Source organism: Rhinolophus hipposideros, assembly GCF_964194185.1.
Source record: "Rhinolophus hipposideros genome assembly, chromosome: 24".
NCBI lineage: Eukaryota > Metazoa > Chordata > Mammalia > Chiroptera > Rhinolophidae > Rhinolophus > Rhinolophus hipposideros.
Window position 1 is genome coordinate 15604363 of NC_138070.1, and position 13528 is coordinate 15617890.

Genomic DNA, 13528 nt, shown 5'->3' on the forward strand with positions numbered 1-13528 from the left:
AGGACAGAGTGTTGGGGTGATGGTCACCAGGGACTTGAGTGACACCGTGGGTGAATGTCTTAGGGGCCCAGGGTCCTTTGGAGCCATCCTGGTCCAGTGTAATAGGCAAGACGTAGGGGTCGCATGTGGCCAGACAAACCTCAGTTCTAATCTGGCTCTGCTCACGTGGAACCTTATAACCTTGAGGAAATGCCTCTAGTTTTTTTTGTGTATGGTGAAATATGCACAACCCCAAATGTACCACTTTAATCCTTTTTAAGTATGCAGGTCAGTGGTGTGAAGCATGTTTACACAGTCGTGCACCTATCACCACTGCCCATCTTCAGAAGTCTTCCATCCTGCAAAACTGAAACTCTGTACCCATGAAACATTAACTCCCCAACCCCATTCCCTCCAGCCCCTGGTAACCAGCATTCTACTGTCTTTCTCTATGAATTTGACTATTCTGGGTACCTCATATAAGTGGAATCATGGAGAATTTGTCCTTTTGTAACTAGCTTATTTCCCTTAGCATAATGTCCTCAGGGTTCATCCATATTGTAGCATGTGTCAGAATTGCATTCCCCTTTAAAGCTGATTAATATCTATTGTGCGTATATGTCCCATTTTGTTTTTCTATCTGTCAGTGAACACTTGGGTTGTTTCTGCCTTTTGGCTATTGTGACTAAAGCTGCTGTGCACATGGGTGTACAAATATCTATTCGAGTTCCTTCTTTTACTTCTGTTGGGTAGATACCCAGAAGGTCAATTGCTGGATCCTATGGTAATTCTGTGTTTCATTTTTGAAGGAAGGCCCCCTCTCCATACTGTTTTCTTTGTGAGACACAGCCTTCATTTAGTTTTGTATTCTTTGATTTTTCTCCTCTATAACATGGGCGTGGTAGTATGATGACCCTCCTAGGGTTGCTTTGAGGATGAAATGAGATGGTGTCTGTGAAGGTCCCAGAAGAGCACAGACGCAGTAGTTTCTCCTCCGTGTGTAGCACCTCTGTGAGGTGGGACTCTGTTAGCCAAAGCTCCCAGACATGTGGGCTCGTCCTCTCTGTCCCGGCCATTCAGGTAGCCTGACCTTCCCCTTGGGAGTCTGCTGTCTTCTATCTATCTTCTCCTCTAACTTTTCTCTTCTCCCCAGGCTGTGGAAGAGCTTCTGCAGACCCTGGATCTGGAGAAGAAGGCCATAGTTTTGGGACCCAGCCAAGTGAGTCGAACTTCTCCTTTATGCCATTCTTTCCATCCCATCAGGGACCCGGAAAAGACATGATGCACGTCCTCTGTGTGTCTCCTTTTCAACCAAATCAGGGCTAGTGATTTTTTTTTTTTTTTTTTGCTTTGCCTGCCTGTTTCACAAGGCTGTGAAGATAAAATGTGATCATGTGGGAGGACATAACATTGGGAAATGTCTTGTATTAGCGGTTACACTCCCAGGGACCTCAGTGGTCTCAAAAAGTGAGCATTCTGGACGTCAGTATGCCTTTCTTAGCCACAGAAAGAGCTGTCATCAAATCTGAGAGGAAGCACTGATTTTAACTTAGAGCTTTGTAACTTTTCCTTTGCAACCAACTGGAACGCCACTCTAGTCCTCGCTGATTAGCAGTTGTTAAGTTAAAAGTAAGGGCTTGAGAAGAAGACCCATGATTATTTGAGTTCAGAGGAATTGTGTCTTTTTTCCAAACTGCTAATTGAACCAAAAGCTCTTCCAAAAATGTCTAAACGTTTAGAGAAGAATTTCACAGAGCCCTAATATGCTCATATATCCTGTAAGTTTTCGAGAGGGAAAATATAGTATTTAGGGCTGTCCAAACAATTTGACTGTGGGACCCCCACCCTTTTGTTTTCATGGAAGACCGATCACCATCTCTGCCAACTGGTGTGCCATGGGTTACGGTCTGGGAAGGGGGGTACAGAGATTGTAAACTCAAGGACCAGGTGGAGGGCAGGGGCCAAGGGGAAAAGTTGAGAAGCACAAACTGGAGAGAAAATAGACAAAAGGAAAAATGGCGGGGAAAATGGCGCCACCCATCTCCCTGCTTAGTTATCTACTGATTGATTAACATCAACCAATAAAGCTTGATCGATCACCTTGCCCTTCAAGTGCTATGTGAGCTGCTGGGGACTGTGAAGGTCTGCTCCAGGGGTTCACCATGGTGGCATTATTGGCCATCAGTACTTCTTGGAACCCTGAGCAGGCAGCCACATCATACCTCCTTCCTTGGAGAGCCCACAGTCATTTATACCGGCGATTGCCCCGCACACACACTAACCTCTCTCTATAGACCTCTTGGTCTTGCTACAGCATTTGGTTGAAGCTATTAGTCTGCTGTGGTCTCAGCCTGACTTATCCTGCTGAGACTTGGCAGCAGCTCTGCAGACACTTCCAGGAGAGGGAATGAGCCTGTCGATTATTGGGCTCCCACCAGGAGCAGGTGCTACACCAGGCAACTTCCTGTATTATTTCTGTTTTGCTCCGATAACTTCCTATGAGATAATTGGTACATCCCTTCTTTACAGGTGAGAAAGCTGTATCCCCTTTTCAACGTCTTATAGATAGTTAGGAGGACAGCTATAAGTCCCATGAAAACCTGGATTGGTCCACTCCAGGGTCTTTTAAGTACTCCGTGGGTTCTATTATTTATTAATGGACAACACGGTCTTTACACACAGGTCTTTATGGTCCAGCATCAGAGGAATTATTTTTCAACTCTGAGAATTTCATTCTTCTACACCAGCAGTTCTCAAAGTATGGGCCCCAGCAGCGTCAGAACCCCCTGAGAGCTTGCCGAAAACATGAGGTCTCAGGTACCACCCCAGACCTGGTGTCTCTGAAACTCTGGGGGTGGGACCCAGCAGTCTGGGTTATAACAATCCCTCTAGGGGATTCCAGTGCATGCTCACGTATGAGAACCACTGGTCTAGTTAATTACTAGTTATTTCACAAATATAAAAACCAATCTCTATGAGCCCAGCTGTTATTGCAAACAAGGAAGAAAGCAGAGGAAGGTGAGAAGTCACTGTATAGTTTCACAGTGGTGCGGGGAAGCAGTATGTAAGCCAAACATCCCAGTAATCAAATGTTATTATTATTGAGTAATACTTGGTGTTCACTAAGAAATGGTCAAGAACAAGCCAAGGTCAGCATATCCTTTGGAAGCCAGGTTAGGCAAATAGACTGACATCTTTAAGGGCGGATTCAACTCTCATGCATTGCAGGATTCGGCCCTTAATAGGTCCGAAGGCTATGAAGTGGAAAGAGAGCAGCCTGAGCTGGTCCACACTTCTTAACTGTGTGTATCTTCAGTGAGTCATCTCACCTCTGAGCCTCAGTTCCCTCATCTGTGAAATGGAGCTATTGTAGCATCATGAGATATATAACTTGCCACCTTTCTATCTTGTCCTCTTAACTTTTCTCCCCAAGTTGGCTATGGGAACCAGTAAATTGTCAGTAAACGGGGGTTGGCTGTCATTACTTGTTGAATGCATTTGTCAGGAGGGAAAATGCTTATCAAATAGGATGACGTTTTAATGCTTAAAGAATTAAACTCACTTAGAAAATTACTAAGATGAGAAGAGCCCATTCCTCAGCAGTACCAGATATGGAAGCTATTGCCATGTCAGACGTTTAAACCTTGGCCTTCAGCATTTTCAGAGGAAAAACAGCTTGCGTGGCAGAGGCCTCTAGATTCCTTACAGATGAGGGTGTTAGGGTGTCACAGTCTGCTTGGGTCCGATAAGCAGCTGGACCCTTGGCAAGCAAATAATTTAGGGTTTTCTTTGTGATGTTCAGCTCCTGGTGCCTTATCAAGACGTGTGATGAGGGTCACGACATTTATGAAAAAGCTGGGATTCCACGTGCAGTGACCTTCTGGTCAGCAACATGCTCTTAAAAGGAAAAAAAAAAACAACATTAGATTCTGCAGAGCCGATGACTTATTCCTGTTCTGTGAATGGTCGTTTCCAATTATCTTTTTAATGAAAGCTCCATACTTAATCAATAGCGGTTTAGGCAGCAGCCGCCACCTTTTGTAATATATGAACTAATGCTGTCATCACTTTGATCATTGATTTTTTTTTAATAGCAGCTTGTGGGACTCGCTAGCTTGTGAAATTAATACAGTCATTATTGAAGCAATCTGATAGGTAATGAGTCAATCGTGTCTTTATTTCAATGAGGCTAATTGTCTTGGTGGCCCTGGCTGATAGGAAGTGTTCTGTAAAGCGACAAGAGGGTTGCAAAACAGAGTTAGCAATATCTGGCTGTGCGAGTTTTCATTTTCCCATCGAGAAAGGGTTGGCTGTGGGATTGGTAGAGTAGCCTTCATGACAGAAAATACATTTAGGGGAATGGAGACTGTTGAGACCCGTCGTTCCACGTGGGATCAAACCACAATGCAACTCCAAACCTCAGGTGTGTGTATCATAAAGAATGAGGACATGAAGCCTCATGTTGACAGGGATGCAGGAGATGAACTCAAGGTTTTACGTTCAAGTGGACCACTGGCCACGTGACCTTGAGTCAGTCCCATGACCTCCCGGAGGCAATAGATTCCTTACAGGATTGTTTTGAGTGTTACAAGGAAGCATATGAGAAAGAGCCTTGAAAAATGCAGGTGCCATGCAAATGTTAGGTATCTTCAGTGGTCATTGTAGTCTTGTCTGGAGTTAGATAGAGGGAAATAAATCCTGGTATTGCCACTTCCTAGTGGAAGATCATGGGAACTGCCCTTTTAGCTCCAGTTTCTCCCTCCATAAAACGGGGGGGAGCGTAATAACTACCCTATGAGATTATGCACATTAAGTGCTTTACATGTGTACCAAGCAGGTAGTTCTGATCCAGAACACACAGCAAGGGCTCCATGAAATGTTAACCGTTAATTGATAATGTCACCGATTACTTGAAAATGTCACTGATTAAGATGGAGCTGTCCAGTGCTTCCAGAGAAACCGAACACCTTTAGAGTTATGCGCCACATCTGGCAAAGAAATGCACAGGGCTGCAACAGAAATAAGCATAAGGGCATCTGAAAAGCGACCCCCTCCCCCATCACTGACTCTAATCCCACCATTAGAGCGTCTTCCCTTTGCCTCTGGGGAGGCGAGACCGACTGTAGCTACCGAACCACCTCTATTGGCCCCGAAGCTTCAGGTTCTCTCCGAAAACCCTTTTGTGTTCCCCGCTATCTATTCGCCGAGGACACAGTAATCACATTGCTGCAGAGGCCTTCATCCATTATTGATGAGCCAAGGCCTGCAAACTGTGGACCGCTAGCTGTTTTCCTATAGATGCTTGAGTGCCTTCTGTGGGTGGCACCAGCCTGGCCCCATTCTCTCCTGACCAAGGAGGGCTGCCCTCACTTCCCCTACATTCTCTGGACTGAGTACTTCCACGACACCACTTCTCTCAGATGGCCCGTGGCACTCATCAAAAAAAAGCACATTTCCATGCCTGACACCAGTGCCACCAATTCAACCTTTCGTGGGTGCAAGGCCTGGGAATCTGCATCTACCACATTCCCCTGGTGATTCTGGTACCCGGTGAAGTTTAGTTTTAGGCAGATCTGTCCTAGCACTGGGTCTCGGAAAAATGTGTGCTGGATCTCCTGAGGATGGCATAAAAATGCTTGTTCTGATTCAGCAGGCCTGGGTGGGGCCCGAGATGCTGCATTCCTCACGCATTCCCCCGCTGATAATGGCGTTGCCTGTGGCTGGACCACACGCTGAGTCCCCAGGGGTGAGCGAAAGGCAAGAGGAGCCCTCGGGAGACAAGATGCTCTGATCCCTTAGACCGTCGGTCAAGGGCAACTGCTAACCCATATTCCGGGTGGATGCAAGAGAACTGGGGTCTGAGCGGCAACCACCTCCCACTTCAGACAGACTGATTCAGTGGAGGAGAATTCACGGGCCACCTTCTCTCCTTCCAGGTTTTCCTTAAAGCAGGCGTGGTCTCCAGGCTTGAGAAGCAGCGAGAGAAGCTGGTGTCTCACAGCATCGTTTTGTTCCAGGCGGCCTGCAGGGGCTTTCTGTCTCGCCAGGAATTCAAGAAGCTGAAGGTATGGTGGCCAGTGTGCCTCGTGACTCCAGCAGAGGCGTGAGATCCTGGAAAAGCGGCATCTGTACTGGTCGGGGGACTGTCATCCCATGCTTCTCACGCCTGCTCCCAGGCCCAAATCCCCCACAGGGTATTGTTAACGTGCAGATTCTGATCCAGTGGGTGTGGGGGTCTGCGTGTCTCCCGTAGTGGTGCCAGTGCAACCACTCCCCGGACGCACTCCGCGTGGTAAGACTTTGGGTGATGCTTTGCAAGACGTTGTTTCTAAGACATTGCCATCAAATTGCCAGCAATGTCAGCCTTGATCTAGATATCCATGAGGTTGTCCACGCCCTTGTGGGGCCACGTGTCCCATCTTCCACGGGCCAGCAGAGAGGGCGAGGGCGGGACCCGGCCACTCAGGCAGTTGAGCCTGTAGTCCTGAACCACCATCTTCAGAGATCTCCGGAGACTGCATTTCCTCTCTGTCGTCTGCACAATAGAGAGAAGGCAGCTTGACTCCGGAGACAAACAAGTCTTATGTTCCAATCTCCCTGCGTACTAGCTGGGTGAAAATACAATGAGATCATGAGCACTGAGGCCAGTATGTGGCACATAGCAACTGCTCAAAAATACCGAGGGCTATTACCTTAGTACTGATGCTATTAATTACTGCTACTAGCCTGGAGTCTCATTCCTTGTGCCTTGCGCTTACGTATGTGAATTTATAAATTCAAGTACATGCACTTGACAAAAGCAGGCAGAGACAAGCGCACTAATAATGAAAATGCTGTGGACAATCCCACTGGCCCATGCACTCAAGTAGCTTACACCTTGGGATGGTTTGGAAGAGAGGTTGGTGAAGAACCTGGGCTCTGTCTGTAGCCAGACTGCAGGGGTTCAAACCCTGACTCGGCCACTGAGAAGCTGTGTGACATGGGGCCTGTGACCTGACCTCTCTGCGCCTAAGTTTCCCCACCTGTGAAACGGAGATGATAATAACACCTCCCTTCATAGGACTGAGCTAAGGTGTATGAGATGCTCAGGGCAGAACCCGGCACGTATGAAGCGCTGTACCAGCAGCACAAGTGTTGGCTGTGGGGGTGGTGAGAGGAGAGATTTTCTGGGCTTGTTAGCACAATTCCTTCCCCCAGTAAGAATGAATTAGGTCAGTGTTTCTCAAAGTGTTGTCCCCGGGCCAGCAGCATCTGTCAAGTGGGGAATTGTTAGGAAGGTCGGTGCTTGGCCCTGCCCCAGACTTCGGAATCGGACCCTCTGGGGATACGACCCTGTCTCCTGTGTTTGACAAACCCTCCAGGAGATGATGGTACACACGCAGGTTTGAGAAGCATGGAATCCGTGGGAAATACACTGAAAACGATATCTGTCCCCGAAGGATCGACTAACAACATTGTTGTGGCCCTTGTTTCTGGTGGGCGGTTTTAGGGATTTTCAAGGATCGTTTTGCAGCCTTGCGTGGTAACTTTGGAACCTAATCCGATGATACCATGGGACCCATTGTATACTACATTCTACGTCTCGTCCTGTTATTATTATTAGGCCATGCAAGATTAAATTGTGGCGTTATGCCTGATGCTGAGAGCCTGGCTCATGAAAGGAAGCTTTTAAAAAACTTGAAGTGTTTAGTCCCTTCCACTAGTATGCAAACCCATTTCCTCCGTCCCCGATGTCCCCCTCTGCCTCCTTTCTTTCCCTCACCTTCAGCCGGTGGGGAAGGACCCCTCATTTCTCTGCTCTGTCTGCAGACCCATCGGCTGGCCACACAGTGCATCCAGAAGAACATGGCTGTGTTCCTGGCGGTCAAGGACTGGCCGTGGTGGCAGCTCCTCGGTTCCCTCCGGCCCCTGCTGAGCGCCACCATCGGAAATGAGCAGCTCCGTGCCAAGGAGGTGGGTTCACACGTCAGGCAGGGTTCCGGGTGGCTACTCCCTCCCACACCCCATCTTGATGCTTGCATCGGAGACCCAGTACCCCCATGTCTGGAAATTCTCGAACTAGGAATGTTCTGTCTAATCGCCCTGGCTGCTCACTTCCAGGCATCCCTCTGCTCCCCTCCATACAGCCCAGCTCTGCTCTAGGCTCTGGGGTCTGGTGACATGCACCCTCCCTACCCCAGGCGCACGAACACTTACCACTTATCCCAACGTGCAGCCTTTGGGATAACGTGCACGGCTTTGAGTCCTTTATCTTCTTACCTCACAGAACCCACTCCCTTTACTGGCCCTTCTACCTGTCAGCACCTACCTTTGAGAGTAACTGTTTTTCATTGGTTTCTGGTTTATCCTTCCTTTTCTTTCTTTTTGCAAAAATTAGAAAATACGCACACACATTGTTCCTTTCTTTCTTACACAAAAAGTAGAATACTGCATATATTCTCCTGCAACTTGCGTTTTCCACTTAAAAATAGTTTTTGAAAATCATGCCAGGTCCACTTTTTATAGAGCGTTTCCTCATTCTCCTTTCACGGCCACTTAGGACTCCTTTTTTTGAGTGTTCCATAGTTCATTCCACCCACCTGGTGTGGGTGCATTTCACTTGTCCCAAATGGTGGCTTCGTAAGCACAGTGCTGAGCCACCAGCAGAAAAGTCATATTCAGGGAGGGGGAAGAGCTGAGCTCACTATCGCACACAGACTAGTCTCTGGTTAGCAATGAATGGGTCCTTTCCAAAGATTTGCATTCAGCCCCTCGAGGGGGCTGGTGTGAACCAGACTTGCATGAGCAGAGACATCAATATTCTAAATGGTGAGAGGGGGGGGTGGCGGGAGAGAGAGAGAGAGAGAGAGAGAGAGAGAGAGAGAGAGAGAGAGAGAGAGGAAGGAAGGAAGGAAGGAAGGAAGGAAGGAAGGAAGGAAGGAAGGAAGGAAGGAAGGAAGAAAGAAAGTTAGGGAGGAAGGGAAAGAGAGAGGGGAAGGGAAGGGAAAGGAAGGGACGGGAGAAAGAGGGGAAGGGGGAGGGGGAGGGGAGGGGAGGGGAGGGGAGGAGAGGAGAGGAGAGGAGAGGAAAGGAAAGGAAAGAGTCCATTGTATGAATACAGCACCTGAGCCTTGTACAGATAGACTGGCTGAATCACCCACTCCATTCCCCGGCACTCTTAACATGTGTGGAACGTACACCACTGGTCAAGAATGGCTTCTCTTATGGTGTTTGTTTTTGTAGGATGAGCTTACGATGCTGAGACAGAAGCTAGAAAAATCAGAGAAGTCTCGGAATGAGCTCCGGCAGAACGCAGACCTGCTAGAGAGCAAGGTACCCCCATCCCTCCTGTGTGGGTTCCCTGTGTGAGGTGAGGTCTGCTGGTTGGGTGAAGGTGATGCACCTGGCTCTGCACCAAGTGCTATCCTCAAAATAACCATGTGAGGTGCATGCTGTTATTGTCCCCATTTTACAGAGGAGAAAACTGAGGCCCCAGGATGTTAGGTATCTTCCCAAGGCCACACAACCAGCAAGTGTAGACTTGTCATCTGGCTCCTAAGGGAAGAATTTATTAAATAAGTCATGAAAGCACAAGTCTCAGGGAGAAAATGATACATTTGACTATTTTAAAGTAATAAACTGTTTATCAAAGCATAAAATGAAGACACACCACACACTTGGAAGTGAAATTTGCAATACATATAACAGACAAAGAGTATCCAGGATATGTAAAGAACTTCCTCATATCATTGGAAAAAGGCAAACACCCCAAGAGGGGGGGAAATGGACCACCCAAAATAGGAATGTGCAGTTCCCCAAAGGGGAACTCTTGTTTCCAGCGTTCAAATATTCAGAAATTCATATGGGTAATAAACTCATGAAAAGATGCTCAACCTAGCTAGCAATCAGGAAATGCAAATTAACACCACGGTAGGTATCATTTCACACTTCAGATGGGCAAAATCTAAGTCTCACGCAGCCAAGTGTTGGCAAGAATGTGTAGCAGCGGGAACTTTTCTGTGCTGCTGGTGGGCACGTAAATTGATCTCACGTCTAGATGACTGAGTGTTGTGACTTCTTCCTCCTCCTCCCCAACTCCTCTCCCTTTTCTTCTTCCTTTTCTCCCTCTTCCTTCTTCTTTCTAAATGTTCGATGAAGGTCCAACATGCAAATAAGTACACACGTCATAAGTCTACATCTCAAATGAATTTTTCAAAGTGAACAGCACCCAGATTAAGACACAGATCACCCCCACCTCCTTCCGCATCCCCCCTTCGTACCCCCTTTCAATACCACCCTGCAAGGGTAACCACCAAACTGACTTCTAACCCTATCGATTTGTTTTCTTCTATTTTTGAACATTACCTAAATGCCATCAAATGTGTGTACTCATTTGTGTCTGGTTTCTTTCATGTGACATTTATGTGTGGGACATTCATCCATGTTGTCATGAGTGGCTCTGTACTATTCATCCTCATGGCTGGATGGTGTCCCATTATGTTATAGATTATAGATCACTATTGATCCATTCTACTGTAAGTGAACATTTGGTGGCTTCCAGTTCTACACTCTTAGGAATAAGCCTGCACATCTCATACATTCCTGTTAAGAATCTACCTAGGAATGGAACTGCTGCATTTTCCATTATTTCTATGTTCAGTTTGAATAGCTAATGCTGGACAGTTTGCTAAGGTGTTTATGTCAGTTTACACTCCCATGGCAACAGGTGAGAGTTCTGGTTGCTCCATATCCTTACCAGCACCTGGTCTGTCTTTTTCATTTCGCAATGTTGGTGGGTGTTTATGAGTGCCAGATTGTGATTCATGTGCACCTTTTCACATGTGTTTGGCTCTTTGGTAATCCTTTTCGGCAAAGTGGTCTTTCAAGTGAAAGGACTATTGCTTTTCTTATTGATTTGTAGCAATTCTTTATATATTGTGGATATAAGTTCAGTTGTTGGATAGATGTAGTACTCTGTGGCCGGCTTTTTCTGATGCAATAACTTGGAAGTTGTATTTTCTGAAGCCCCGGGTGTCTTCAAAACTGCCAAAGGGTGAGGAAGAAATCAAAAAGCTGCAGAACTCCCAAACCTGCTTCAATTTGTAGTAGATGCACTTTTTTTTGGCTTCACTCTGTATTTTATCGATTCTCAGATGCACATTATTTTCCACCTTTGTACATCGCTGGAATTGAAACGCATCTGAACAGTCAGCGGCGTCTCACACTAAAAATTGGCGGCACTTTCTTTTCTTATGTTCCATAACGGTTGAGCCTTATAATCCATGGCCACTCAGATTTGGTGAAATGTAGCATACGGGGGCCCAAGTAAAATTTTATTTGTAAAAGGGCTCTAATTCCCTCTGCGTCCCCTGCCAAAGCTACTGTTGATTTATATTGGTTGCTTTAGCATTTTAGAGAGTGCCGGCATCACTGTGAACCGCATAGCTTCCCCAGGCCCATCTTCCAAGATCCAGGAGGGCATCTGGATACACGGATTCTTGACTGCTTCTTTAATGAGCCCGAGGCAATCCTGACACAGGTGGTCCTGCTGCCTTTGGGCCGTGGGTCTCATACTTGAAAGTGTCCCTGAGGACGTGAAAGAAGACAGATTATTGGACCCCTGCCTTAGAGATCCTGAATTAGTGGGCCTGGGGTGACCTTGGAGCTTCTGTAATTATAAATTCTCAGGTGCTACAGAACCTGCTGATCCAGGGACCACGCATTGGGAAACACTAGTTTAGAGACCAGATCAAAGCTCTCTCCTTCCATGAGGTTCTACGTTGGTGACTTTCTCTTAACAGCTGGGGAGCAGACACCCCGGCAGGGCCATGCGTCATGAAGACACCCTGGTCCCTATTCATGGCCTCGGCACCCCACCCCCGTCTCAGTGGAGGGGCGGAGACAGTTGATAGAAATGTAGCCGAAACATGTGTGCCTCATCAGTGGAAGCCCCATTTGACGAGGCTTATTAAAAAAGACAACGTTACTGCAAAATGATTTAAGTGCTTCATTTGCAAAGGAGCAGAAGAGGAGATGAGGAGGAGCCGGCTATAAATATTCTTCAAGCGTGCAAAAATCTGCCTTCATGCAAAGTGGGGTGTTTTATTTTCCCGAGAAAGCGGGCCTGTCTGCTTGTAGGAGGTACTTGTAAGGCTGTGTGCGCTCCTGGGGGTATATGAGGGAGGTGTTTTGTCTTCTCTCTCTGGAATATAGTTTGGGCTTTTCCCAAGACCTTGTTTGTGGCAACAGATGGAGGCCTGAGCACTCCGATATTTAGCCTCATTTGTGTGAGCAGAGTGCCTTTAGGGTCAGGACTGGCTGAGAGACTCCACCAGGAGACTGAGGTCACAAAGTCCATTTGCAAAGTGCTGGGGGACTTTGGTCCTGATGGTCGTGAGTGTGGCTGGAAGCTTATCTCCACGATGGGGAGGAAAGAGCCAGGGTCATGTGCCCAAGTGGTTACTGAGCCTAGATTGCACCCCAGGTCTTCTGACTCCTGGTTCTGTGCTCCACCTCAGCACGGTGCCTCTGTGGGGACGCTGTGGTATTCTCTAATCCCCAGGAGAAGACTGCCTGGTGTCCTGTCTGACCCAGGATGTCAGCGTCTCTGGGGCCTTAACTGCTGGGCGTACTGGGGAGGGTGTGTTTCAGGAGACAGCTGGCTGCAGAGGTGCTAAGGCTGTAATGTGGTGTGTTCCTAGATACCCACAGTGGGGTTAGCTAAGGCCCGACAGAGGAGGGCACAGCTGGAATGTTTTTTCTGCGTGCCTCAGTTTCCCATATAAAAATCGGAGCCATCATCTCTTCCCTACCTACCTTGTAACACAAAAGAAGCAGCCCAGGACTGTGTATAAGGTAAGTGATGAGTCCGATGACCTGAGCTGGTATATTTAGTACAGGAGCCGAGGGTTGATCCGAACGGCTGGTTTTGTACACTTATTGCTGAGGGATTGTGGGCAGATTCTTCAGGTCTCTGAGCCTTTGTGTCATCAATAAAATGGTGGCAATAACTACTTCTTCTCCCTAGGATTGTGCTGAGGAGGTGCATATGAAGTCGTTAATACATCGCAAGCCTTCAGACATACCACTGTTACTAATATGCTTTTGAATTCCTTTCACCCTCCCGCCAGCAGACTGAGTTCCTCGAAGATAATGATATATCTTAACTATTTCTATGCCCCCACCGAGCATTCACTCCAAATTGAATAAGTGAATGGAATAATGCTGAATTTAATAACTAACGTCACATTTAATGAGCAGCGTGTCTGTGCCAGGTGCTATGATAAATCCTTTACCCCCATTATCTGATTTTACTTTCATGGCGAACTGTAAGGAAAACGTTAGTACCCCCATGTTTAGATGAGGAAAGTGAAGCCCAGAGAGGTAGAACAATTGGTCCAGCATCACACAGCCGGTGAGTGGCAGAGCCGGGATTTGAACCTGGGTCTGGCTGACTCCAAACAGGCTGTGATAGAGGAGAAGCATCTACCCAGACTAGGAGTGGAGTCAAGAAGGGCTTCTTGGAGGAGGAGTCTTGAAGGATGAGCAGGAGCTAGACAACTGACGCAGT

At 47.3% G+C, this 13528-nt stretch overlaps 1 protein-coding gene across 1 annotated transcript in view; it reads left to right on the top strand.

The window, feature by feature from the left end:
- Positions 1-13528, top strand: part of MYO18B (myosin XVIIIB) — a 260653-nt gene that overhangs the window by 111893 nt on the left and 135232 nt on the right. Inside the window, exons 22-25 of the mRNA XM_081037710.1 lie at positions 1133-1198; positions 5916-6044; positions 7789-7932; positions 9202-9291. Coding sequence (XP_080893836.1) covers positions 1133-1198; positions 5916-6044; positions 7789-7932; positions 9202-9291 — 429 coding nt within the window. The remainder of the gene's footprint in view (positions 1-1132; positions 1199-5915; positions 6045-7788; positions 7933-9201; positions 9292-13528) is intronic.